Genomic DNA, 12,848 nt, shown 5'->3' with positions numbered 1-12,848 from the left:
ATCCTTCATATATTTAATTCTGTTCAGTTAGATCGTAGCCATTTAGGAATCTTATGATGTGTTTTAGTGGCTTTCAAGTTTTAAAACAAAATAGTACTCTGATGCTCCAGACTAACTTCCATGGAAAGCTACCCTTGGAATAATTTCAGTTGACTGATTCTAATAAGTATAGTTGCAGTAGTGCTGAGCAAATGCTCATCGTCTTCTGTGGTAAATGGGAGCTGCTTTCAGTTTGTAGTATTTCCTTTAACATACTGCAACCAATAATGCTTATTGATGTCTGAATAACTTCAGATACATTGGGCTCGATTTTCGGACCTCCGAGACGGTGGGTTCGTGGTGGGGGGACTCCAAAAATCAGGGATTCCCGGGGCGGGTCTGGAGCCCGGCTCCAACCCGCCCACTTCCGGGTTCCCCAGTGACGCGCTTACATGCGGGACTCCTGCCGGCAATTAAAGCCGGCGGGATGCCACTTAAACAAATTAAGTAGATACTTCAGGTCGTTAGCAGACCTGATTGACATGATATTTTAGGAGGGGTGGGATTTTCAAGTCAACTGAGACTGTTTCCCGTACTGGGGGAAACACTCCCAGTTGAAATGGACGTGTTGCAGCCATCAGCCTGTGGCAGCTGCCATTTGACAGGTGGGGGGTGGAGACCCTCACTTATTGCAGGAGGCCACTCTGTCACTTTGGACAAAGTTTGGCCTCCACCACCCTCCTCCCAACAATAAAAATCACCAACTTGCACACTTACCCCAGTGTGCAGACACATTTACCGACCTTGCGGAACCCCCTCAAAACTACATCTTCCGGATGGGGGCCGCCGTAGGTGCATCCATGACCTCCTCGGAGGACGAACAGCATCGCCGGCCACGCCGTCCACCTCTGACATGTGGAGCTCCACAACACAGTGCTGAGACACATCCACCTGCACAGTAGGAGGGAGGGCAACCGCAGAGAGATACGTCACAGAAGGCACTACCCTTGCCACAGGATCTACAGATCGAGACTCAGCTTCCTGGACCTCTCTGAGCAGCAGTGCACACGGAGGCTCGGAGTCACTCGACATGTAGTCGTGGGCATCTGCAGCCTCCTTCATGCCGAGCTGCTCCCGGCTGGCTCGAGCACCATCTTCTTACCTGTCGCCGTCAAAGTCACCACTGCCCTCAACAACCTCTCCTTTGCATCCTTCCAGGGTGCCACCGGGGACATCGCCGACGTCTCTCAGTCGTCTGCACAAAAGAGCCCTGCAAATACACCTACACCACTCTGCAGTGACACAATGGGTGGCATCATTTGTGGACTTCATAGTGATCCTCAGGAAAGGGCATTATTGCACAAACCAGACAAGATTTGCAAAGACGTGGCAGTAGTGGTGACAATATAATATGTAATGTGAGTTGATCAGAAATCAAATATAAGTAAAAACCATGACAAACCCTCAAACACCCTTGTGCATCCCCTTCATGCTCACAACACGTTTGCCTTACGCTTCCTACTGCACTTATGTGATGCATGCCCTGTGGCTGCAGCACAGGTAGTGGCAGGTTGAGTGAGGCTGACCGTGAAAGAGATGCATGAGAGGGTGAGTATGAGATAGAGCCATGAGATTGTATGAGGACTGGGTTGAGTGGTAGTGGTGGGATGAGTACTGGCGAGGTGAGTAAGTGCAGGTAAGATGAGGATGAGCTTTGAGTGGGTGTGAGGAGTGATGTGATAGAGTTGTGTTGGCAGTGCAGAAGGAGATGTGGGGTGGGGGCGGTGATGTGGCAGACGGATTGTAGGGGAATGAGTAAGTGTACTCACTTCGGCTGACCTACTTAGGTGATTGAAGCGCCTCCTGCACTGTATGCAGGTGCGCGATATGTTGGTGGTGCAGGTGACCTCCTCTGCCACCTCGAGCCAGGCCTCCGTGGTGGCAGAGGCAGGCCACTTCCTCCCGTCCACCAGGGAGAAGATTTCTCTCCTCCCTCCTCCCCCCTCCTCCTCACCCCATCCAGTAAGACCTGGAGTGAGGCATTATTAAACCTGGGAGCAGCCTTTCCCCTGGGCTGCTCCATGCTATAATTTTGCATATTTTCTGCAGCATCAGTCAGTGGAGGACTGCCCCTATAAATAGGGCTCCTCCAGCTGACAGCCTATGATGTGCCTGCGCAGTCTGCCCGCTGCACAGCTTTCCAGCGCGAAACCCGGAAGCCAAGGTAAATACCTTCAATTAAGCTGCGATTGCGTGCGGAGCACCCCGATTTCACTGGGCGCGTTTCACCCGGAAGATCAAATTAAGCCCAGGTTGATGGAATGAAAGCCTCCTTTCTGCTGGCCATAAAAGTTTGGATGTCTCGACACAGTATCTCATGGTCTTTTTCCACTGCACAGAACTGCTCACAACTTGTAACTAAATTGGCAATGTTTAAAAATAGACCAGAGGGTTGGAAAAATCAATCTTATTTCAGTATGATGTGCTCTTCTGTGGATTGTAGTAAGTTGCATCAATGATGCAGAGCAGAGGGAACTTGTGCCAATTTTCTGGGGCACACCACGCCCAAAGTGTGGGTAGACCAATTCATTAACATGACCTGGTCATCGCCCCTGGCACAGGCACAACACCAAGCAGGGGCTTGTGCTGGGAATCAATGTCAGAAATAAGGGAAAGTTTCCCAGTCTCTAGGGGTCATTTGAAAGAGAGAAATAGATAGAGTGGGAAGGAATCCTTCTTATGTTGGCACATATGCTTGGGGTTAACTAAAAATAGCATTAACTACATATTTGTAGATATCCACAAGAATGAGTATCTCATTTTCACAATATGAAGGAAATGGAAATACATTTTAAAACCTTCATCAAATCTATAAAGGAGTGCAGTTTCTGTTGTCCACTTTTTATTTTTTCAAACTGGCAGCCATTTGAATAACAATGTTTCTGATTTGCAAACCAGAAGTTCCTTTTAAGATTGTTGCCGTAAAATATTCTGAAAGTTTAAACTTTTGTGAACTTTTCTTATTTACAGGAAAGAAGACCTTATTCAAGTTATCGATGAAGAAATTGAGCGAGAAAAACAAGTGGCAGATACTATCATCAAAAACATGGCGGAAGACAAACAAGCCAAATACATGAAAATGAAAGCAGCTAATGAGCATCTATTACAGGTGGGTCATTATTTTTGAAGGAAATGCATTCACCAGAGAAAATGTGAAAGTTTTGACCAAGATTGAAACAACATGGAGATCGAATTTCATCAGTGAAACTTCTGACAGACACTCGCACTACTCAATTCTGACTTTGGTTCAGAATATCACTGAGTCTCTTGCACTGTATTTACACTGCAGTTGTATGATCACTTTGCAGAGTGAGACTACAGTTATACTAGAATGGAGCCTTAGACTTTTGCTCATTGTATTCTTGGCGGGAATATAACTTTGCAGACTCAGAAATCCACGCTCTGTAAATCTTCTAACACTCTCCTTGAATTTTGGCCTCTATTTCTGATAAAATCATTGAATATGCTGTGGGGATAAATTCTTATAAATTTACACAACTATGAACATAACAGAGTTCTTGCACTTTGGCCAGCCTTCCATTTATGCTTTTGAATTGGTGTTTCCTTTGTAACTTAATGCAGCTCCTTTCTGGCTTACCACTCCTTAAGAACTTTCTCAGATTTTCTTTTTATGCACAGTGCCAGTTGCAATGTATGAATTGTGCAGCAGCATGGTGACCCCAGAAGGTATAAGTTTTGAATTTGATCATAATTTTAAAACTTTATTCTGCCAGCTTCTGTTCTCTCACACTCCATTGTTTTACTATTGGGTATCAAGGTAAAACCCTGTGTCCTGGGTCCCGAAGTTTCCTTTTACTGTGTCTCAGAATTGTAATCCACTCACTGCTCAATTTCTGAGTCCCTTTCATTCCTTTCTACCCTGACTACTGTTACGTATTTAGGCATTAGAAAGCTTTCTGGGGTCAGGTCACCTTCACTGAAGGCCACAAAATGTGTACAAGAAATCTATTGAGGTAGAACCCTGTAAAATCTATGCAATACAATTCTGAGGAAGGGTGTTAAAGGAAACTGGTGCCAAATAATTCCTTTAACCATTTTCCATATGAGGTACTCCAGGCAGGAGCAGACTTCATTGGTGTTGCTAGTCAATTTATTTTACTGTGAATTTTAGCTTACTACACCATTTTCTTGGTTGTCTAACTGATTATAGTAAAGACGGACCTGAAAGACACCATGTGCAAATGTAACTGAAAAAGCTGCAATATTTGCATTCACTTGAGTCCACATACTACTCATATTATTATCTGCTTTGGTCAGAAAAGTACAAAATTGTTTCTTGGCTCCTGCTTACTACACTCTGAAGGGATGTCTGGCCAGCCTGCACAGGATGGAGTTTCAATAATGTTTTCCTGTTTCGTTTGTAATGACCCTTTCCTGTTTAGCTAGGTGCCGAAACTGTTTCAAACTTTGTGTTTTAACATATCCAGCATCTGAAAATTGAAATTTCAGCAGGAGTAAACAATAAGTTTGTTATATTACACACTGGATTTGTGGGAAATTGCAATATATCAGAATATGCTTTGAATAAATGATAAATGCATGTGGTCAGAAGTGCACATAACATCTTTGGCATTCGTACACATGTAATGTAAGAGTGTAATTATATTGCAGACACCATTTTAAGACTGTTACCTGTTTTAGCAATACAGGCCTGGCATTGTTCTTATACTGCCTGCTCCGTTACACTCTCTGGCATTCAGTGCATCTGCAGAGCTCCACTCATTGACATCCTAATGCTGGTTACATTTTATTGCTAAAGACCTGACAGGACATTTAACTATCTATTAACATTAAAAAGACTACAAATTACATTTTTAAGATTTGCTTTGCACCTGTAACAATTATAATGCAGTCAGTGTGAAGAAGCCACAGTAGTGTGAGCACCCTGCTCAAGGGGATCTGAACTGCTTTCCTAAATTTGATTTTGGTGACTTCTCACCTTCATGTCTGCATAGTATAACTTGTTTATGCAATCCTTTAAAGTCTTTTATAAGCTTTTAAAGTAAAACTGCAGCTTGAAAAAAAAAGAGTTCTACAATTTCTGTATTTGGGAAAAGTAGCAAATATTCTTAATTCACATTACAGAATAATTTTATTTTGACACAAATATTACCACATTCCTCAATCATGCAAAAACCTTTAAATGTCTGCCTAGTGTTTTGCCCAGTGCTAGGTGGTTACATTTATTAAATTACTGTTTAAACAGTTGCCTTAAAACCTTTCCTTTTTGATTGTGTTTTCAGGAGTTGGATGCTCGGCAGCAAGAGTTGGATATATTGAACACGAAAAATGAAGCACTGGAGGCTGTAAGAGTTGTGAACATTTCCATTGTATTTAATGATTCACTGCTAAGCTCCATAAAAAATTTGACTGAATTTGCAATGTTGCTTTGAATACTGTAATTCTAAACTTAATAATGAAGGGATATTTGGTTTGTAGTTTTTCAAGGTGTAACATTGGATTTAGCCTTGAAAAAGCAGGAGTTGAATTCTGATTTTTTTTCTCCCAAATGGTTCATGATGAGTAGATCCAGTTTTTCTCCCCAATGGTTCATGATTAGTAATTACAAAGCCGCTATCCTTGAGGAACAAATAACTCTGGATTCTTATTTAACCAGCAGCCTACTCTCTATTGAATTGCACTTCTATATTAAATTTGTACTGCTTGTAGAAATATAAATGATAGGGGAACATTATTGTAGTTAGCTTGATTTTCAACATAAAAGTTTTCATATAAAGATTATCTATTATTTTGCTACCTGTTAGAAAAATGTTATTTTAATTGCCATCCTTAGTTTGGGTACAGATTCGCTCATCTGACATCAGCATTGGGTCTGTTAATGATTGTCATCTATCTTGGTCCTGAATACCAGTCAGCTACTTTAAAATTCAGTACCAATCAAGTGCTTGGACCTAGCTAGCACTGGACTTTAAAGTCATCGGTTCCTTCTGACCAGCATCTAGGAATGCCAATTGCCACTAATCTTGAGAACCATTTAGTCACAGTTACCTCTAACACTAGCTGATTGGCTCTTTGCTAAAATTCAGATGCAGTTGCAATAATCTTGAAATTGTAGTGAGAAGAACGTCAATGCTAAATGTTGCCTTTTGTAGCAAATGAGTTAAATTTTTTAAAAATCAAGATTGACCATTTGATCCGCACTGCACCCATCCCAATCAGATCTTTTGAGACAGACTTAAGGGACTGAATAAATATAAAGCAAGTACCCTAGTGGTAGACCATATACGGACTTGCCTGACTGTATTGTGACCTCAAACAAAAGGTGGATTATGGGCCTGAATCAAACGGTCTAATCTTTGCAAGTCTAGAATGTGCGCTTAAGCTGTAGCCACAGCATGACCAGTTACTGTCTTTTAGTTGTATATTTTTGTTTCAATATAATAACAGTACTTTCATTTATATAGCTCTGTACATTAAGTCGCAAAGCAATTCACACATAATGAATTACGTTGAAGTTTTGTGACTATTTTAATGTTCCTGACACTATACAGATGTCCAATTTTAATACCAAATGAATGTAATGGTTTAGCAAACTACATCCATATGCGCAGAATGTTCTGCCCTTCATCTATTTCAATTGTAGATATAGCAATGCAAAAACAAGAACGGAACATTGTAATAATAAATGCTATTAAGCTTCACTTATAAAGCTGATGCCATTCGTTTAGTTCCAGTTTTCATTAATCATTAGTCTAACCACCTAATATAGAGAAATCAACTGTGGTCCTCAACTATTCAAGAAGTTTAAAACAGGAATAAAATGCAGAATGCAGAATGTTGAATGGCCTGAGAGGAAGAAGTAATTTTAAACCTGTAAATGATGCAGTGGTGCAGCACCTTTTGGGCTGCAGCACAATCATTAAATTGTGATGTAAGTTTGTGGTTATAGTTGTCCCACATGGCCAATTCTTGATGTTAACTGTGCTGTCATGGGAGAGTACTGAGAAGATACTCAGCGGTTCCTTATAGGGAAGGAGCTGACTTCAAATTAGTATCAGCTCAGGGCACTTGCACACCTTTTGTGGCTTGTCATAGCACAGGTTGGGGAACAGGTTGCTAGCTTGGAAACTAACTGCCTAGTCACACTTTTTGCCTGGGATGATGCACAGTACTGGCTGATCAACGGAGCTGATAGTAAAATAAAAATCTCCTAACCCCAGGTAATAGCACTAGTGTTCATGCATACAGTTTTACTATAAACTGAAATTGTTGCCAGTGAATTACCAAACTGTAATTCAACCTTGCAACTCTGATGGCCTTGTCAACTACAAGACTGAGGCTTAAGCAGATTATGAACATCAGCAGAACCCAAGCTAAAGGCTGTAATTCAGATTCACTGAGTTATTGCATGAAATAGGCACCGAATACTTACTGCATTCCCAAAATTTAAGTAACAAAAAAGTTTCTGATCTGCAGCAGGCACAATAAAGGTGGCATGACATTGTTGAAAAGGTACCAGTTGATTGCAGTGTTTGATTTGCAAGTATAGGATATCACATTGTAAGTATTGTGGCATAGTAATCTAATTTTTCAGTAAATAAACGTTATTCTATGTTACCAAGGGACTATCCAGATCACACATGTAATGACCAAATGCTTTTTGTTTGTGCGCACACACATGGACAAGCATGACATCTCTTATTTCACAATTACTGTCATCATTAAAATTAAAGGTGAAAAAGTGTAATGTGGGGAAAAAGTCATGTAATGTATTGCACAAGATTCAAATTATGTTATGTTTTCGCAGGAGATAGCTCACTCCCAGGTGAAGCAAGAAGCAGTGGTGCTGTATGAAAAACTCCATGAGTTAGAATCTCATCGCAATCAGATGATTGCAGAGGATAAAAGTATGGGATCTCCACAGGAGGAGAGGGAACGACTACTAAAACAGGTGAAGAAACCTCAAGAGTCAATGTGATTGACTCTTAACTGCCCACTGAAGTGGCTTAACAAGCTGCACAGTTGTATCAAACCACTACAAAGAACTTCAGTGATTCAAGAAGAAGGCACATCACCATCTTCTTGGGACAAGTAGGGATGCGCAATCTATGCCGGCCTTGCCAACGATACCCACATCCTGAAAATTAATTTTTAAAAAATTATTACAATGCACTAAGGTGAATCAGAAAAACTGATTGTGTTCAGATTGGCTATATATAACCTGTCATTGTTAGACATGGCCAGTCTGATCGGGGTAACTTCTACAGAACTGGATAACAAGCAATTATTGTCATGTATATTTATTTCCTCTTTGATATACTTTCTGATATGCTGCACCTCTTACTACTGCTGTGAACATTGCCCTTTGGCTCCAAAGTGGCCTCTCAGCAATTCCATTATACCACCCACACATACATTGTATTCCAACGTGATTTTTCTTATCAGCGCATAAAATAGTCAGTTCCTGATTGGTGCAGCGGTTACTGTAGAACACGTAGCTAAAGGAACTGAATTAGAATCCCAGCCTTGGCTGATATTTGATCTCTATTGTGCTCATTAAACGAGGTTTGTAATTTTTTGGGAGAGATCACTTTGATAGGATTGTACTACAGACCCCCAAATAGTCAACGGGAAATTGAGGAGCAAATATGTAAGGAGATTACAGACAGCTGCAAGAAAAATAGGGTGGTAATAGTAGGGGACTTTAACTTTCCCAACATTGACTGGGACAGCCATAGCATTAGGGGCTTGGATGGAGAGGAATTTGTTGAGTGTATTCAGGAGGAATTTCTCATTCAGTATGTGGATGGCCTGACTAGAGAGGGGGCAAAACTTGACCTCCTCTTGGGAAATAAGGAAGGGCAGGTGACAGAAATGTTAGTGAGGGATCACTTTGGGACCAGTGATCATAATTCCATTAGTTTTAAGATAGCTATGGAGAATGATAGGTCTGGCCCAAAAGTTAAAATTCTAAATTGGGGAAAGGCCAATTTTGATGGTATTAACAGGAACTTTCAGTAGTTGATTAGGAGAGTCTGTTGGCAGGCAAAGGGACGTCCGGTAAGTGGGAGGCTTTCAAAAGTGTGTTAACCAGGGTTCAGGGTAAGCACATTCCTTATAAAGTGAAGGGCAAGGCTGGTAGAAGTAGGGAACCTTGGATGACTCGGGAGATTGAGGCCCTAGTCAAACAGAAGAAGGAGGCATATGACCTGCATAGACAGCTGGGATCAAGTGGATCCCTTGAAGAGTATAGAGATTGCCGGAGTAGAGTTAAGAGAGAAATCAGGAGGGCAAAAAGGGGACATGAGATTGCTTTGGCAGATAAGGCAAAGGAGAATCCAAAGAGCTTCTACAAATACATAAAGGGCAAAAGAGTAACTAGGGAGAGAGTAGGGCCTCTTAAGAATCAACAAGGTCATCTATGTGCGGAACCACAAGAGATGGGTGAGATCCTGAATGAATATTTCACATCGGTATTTACGGTTGAGAAAGGCATGGATGTTAGGGAACTTGGGGAAATAAATAGTGATGTCTTGAGGAGTGTACATATTACAGAGAGGGAGGTGCTGAAACGCGCATCAAGGTAGATAAATCTCCAGGACCTGATGAAATGTATCCCAGGACGTTATGGGAGGTTAGGGAGGAAATTGCAGGTCCCCGAGCAGAGATATTTAAATCATCGACAGCTACAGGTGAGGTGCCTGAAGATTGGAGGGTAGCAAATGTTGTGCCTTTGTTTAAGAAGGGCGGCAGGGAAAAGCCTGGGAACTACAGACCGGTGAGCCTGACATCTGTAGTGGGTAAGTTGTTAGAGGTTATTCTGAGAGACAGGATCTACAGGCATTTGGAGAGGCAGGGACTGATTAGGAACAGTCAGCATGGTTTTGTGAGAGGAAAATCATGTCTCACGAATTTGATTGAGTTTTTTGAAGGGGTAACCAAGAAGATAGATGAAGGCTGTGCAGTAGACGTGGTCTACATGGACTTCAGCAAAGCCTTTGACAAGGTACCGCATGGTAGGTTGTTATATAAGGTTAAATCTCACGGGATCCAAGGTGAGGTAGCCAATTGGATACAAAATTGGATTGACGACAAAAGACAGAGGGTGGTTGTAGAGGGTTGTTTTTCAAACTGGAGGCCTGTGACCAGTGGTGTGCCTCAGGGATCGGTGCTGGGTCCGCTGTTATTTGTTATTTGTTATTGATATTAATGATTTGGATGAGAATTTAGGAGGCATGGTTAGTAAGTTTGCAGATGACACCAAGATTGGTGGCATTGTGGACAGTGAAGAAGGTTATCTACGATTGCAACGGGATCTTGATAAATTGGGCCAGTGGGCCGATGAATGGCAGGTGGAGTTTAATTTAGATAAATGTGAGGTGATGCATTTTGGTAGATTGAATCGGGCCAGGACCTACTCCGTTAATGGTAGGGCGTTGGGGAGAGTTATCGAACAAAGAGATCTAGGAGTACAGGTTCATAGCTCTTTAAAAGTGGAGTCACAGGTGGATAGGGTGGTGAAGAAGGCATTCAGCATGCTTTGTTTCAATGGTCAGAACATTGAATACAGGAGTTGGGATGTCTTGTTGAAGTTGTACAAGACATTAGTAAGGCCACACTTGGAATACTGTGTACAGTTCTGGTCACCCTATTATAGAAAGGATATTATTAAACTAGAAAGAGTGCAGAAAAGATTTACTCGGATGCTACTGGGACTTGATGGTTTGACTTATAGGGAGAGGTTGGATAGACTGAGACTTTTTTCCCTGGAGAGTAGGAGGTTTAGGGGTGATCTTATAGAAGTCTATAAAATAATGAGGGGCATAGATAAGGTAGATAGTCAAAATCTTTTCCCAAAGGTAGGGGAGTCTATAACGAGGGGTCATAGATTTAAGGTGAGAGGGGAGAGATGCAAAAGGGTCCAAAGGGGCAATTTTTTTCACTCAAAGGGTGGTGAGTGTCTGGAACGAGCTGCCAGAGGCAGTAGTAGAGGCGGGTACAATTTTGTCTTTTAAAAAGCATTTGGACAGTTACATGGGTAAGATGGGTATAGAGGGATATGGGCCAAGTGCAGGCAATTGGGACTAGCTTAGTGGTATAAACTGGGCGACATGGACATGTTGGGCCGAAGGGCCTGTTTCCATGTTGTAAACTTCTATGATTCTATGATTCTACTAGTAGGTAAAACATCTTGTGGTCCCACAGCATTCCATCTGTACAAGGGTGGGTAGGAAACACTATCCAAATCAGTCACACCCTGCTAAAGCACATTTCCAAGTGGTAATACTGTCCAAGCCATCTAACTGAAGGAAGGAGCATAGCAGTGGGAAGAAACATAAGAAATAGGAGCAGGAGTAGGCCAAACGGCCCCTCAAGCCTGCTCCACCATTCTATCAGATCATAGCTAATCTTCGACCTCAACTCCACTTTTCTTTATTCATTCATGGGATGTGGGCGTCGCTGGCAAGGCAAGCATTTATTGACCGTTCCTAATTGCCCTTGAGAAGGTAATGGTGAGCCGCCTTTTTTATTCGTTCATGGGATGTGGGTGTCGCTGGGGAGGTCAGCATTTATTGCCCATCTCTAATTACCCTTGAGAAGGTGGTGGTGAGCCGCCGCCTTGAACCGCTGCAGTCCGTGTGGTGAAGGTTCTCTCACTGGATGTGGCAGGACTTCAGAGTTTGATCTGATCCGTTGGTTGTTGGATCGCTTAGCTCTGTATATAGCATGTTGCTTCCACTGTTTAGCATGCATGTAGTCCTGTGTTGTAGCTTCACCAGGTTGGTACCACATTTTTAGGTATGCCTGGTGCTGCTCCTGGCATGCTCTTCTATACTGCTCATTGAACTAGGGTTGATCCCCTGGCTTGTTGGTAATGGTAGAATGAGGGATATGCCAGGCCACTTTCCTGCCCGATATCCCCATATCCCTTGATATACTTAGAGTCCAAAAATCTATCGATCTCAGTCTTGAATATACCCAAAGACTGAGCATCCACAGAACTTTGGGGTGGAGAATTCCAAAGATTCACAACCCTTTGAGTGAAGAAATTCCTCCTCATCTCAGTCCTAAATATCCGACCCCTTCTCCTTGGTAAATATCTAATCGAAAGAAGAAAGACTTGCATTTATATAGTGCCTTTCATAACCTCGAGACGTCCCAAAGCGCTTTACGGCCGATGAAGTACTTTTGAAGAGTAGTCACTGTTGTAAAGTAGGAAACGCAGCAGCCAATTTGCACACAGCAAGCTCCCACAAACAGCAAGGTGATAATGATAAGATAATCTGTTTTGGTGATGTCAGTTGAGGGATAAATATTGGCCCAGGGCCCCAGGGAGAACACCCCTGGAGGAGGATGGGATAGTGAAACATGCATCAAATATGAAAGCATTTGATTGACACTGTACTGATGCAATGATCCCCAGTTACTGAGAACATTAGCTTGGGCATAGATTGATTCCTGCATATTCTAAATGTAAAACTGCTGTTTTTTAGAGACTGATAAGCTTGATTATCAGCAAAATTCTCACCATGTGCTGCTATCGCTCTTGCTACAATACTAGCTCATGGGAAGATTGAGCAAATGTAATAGTTGACAATTTTAGTTGTTTATTCGCCACATATTGTGGTCTTAGCTAATGAAATGCAATTTTTTCATAAATAGCAAGTATGATTAGCTAGGTAGATTTAACAACCTCTGCTATGACCTATAATAGTCCGATGAAACTTGTTGAGTCTGTTTTAATGGAAAGCTCTTATTCTAACTTCCAACAGATGATGTCAGTTATCCAAATGGAAACAGTGATGTCATTGTAAAAAACATTCTTA

The 12,848-nt window shown here is 41.9% G+C and overlaps 2 protein-coding genes across 4 annotated transcripts in view; one reads left to right on the top strand and one right to left on the bottom strand.

The window, feature by feature from the left end:
* The window catches only part of LOC137321193 (leucine-rich repeat-containing protein 19-like), a 99,466-nt gene that overhangs the window by 10,814 nt on the left and 75,804 nt on the right, over positions 1–12,848 (bottom strand). The gene's annotated exons all lie outside the window — the stretch shown is intronic.
* Positions 1–12,848, top strand: part of ift74 (intraflagellar transport 74) — a 90,938-nt gene that overhangs the window by 29,087 nt on the left and 49,003 nt on the right. The window contains exons 8-10 of the mRNA XM_067983477.1: positions 3,010–3,148; positions 5,304–5,366; positions 7,829–7,972. Coding sequence (XP_067839578.1) covers positions 3,010–3,148; positions 5,304–5,366; positions 7,829–7,972 — 346 coding nt within the window. The remainder of the gene's footprint in view (positions 1–3,009; positions 3,149–5,303; positions 5,367–7,828; positions 7,973–12,848) is intronic.

The sequence above is a fragment of the Heptranchias perlo genome, chromosome 4 (genome assembly GCF_035084215.1).
Source record: "Heptranchias perlo isolate sHepPer1 chromosome 4, sHepPer1.hap1, whole genome shotgun sequence".
Classification (NCBI taxonomy): Eukaryota; Metazoa; Chordata; class Chondrichthyes; order Hexanchiformes; family Hexanchidae; genus Heptranchias; species Heptranchias perlo.
Note: the sequence above shows the minus strand (reverse complement) of the source record. Positions and strands in the feature narration are given on the sequence as shown.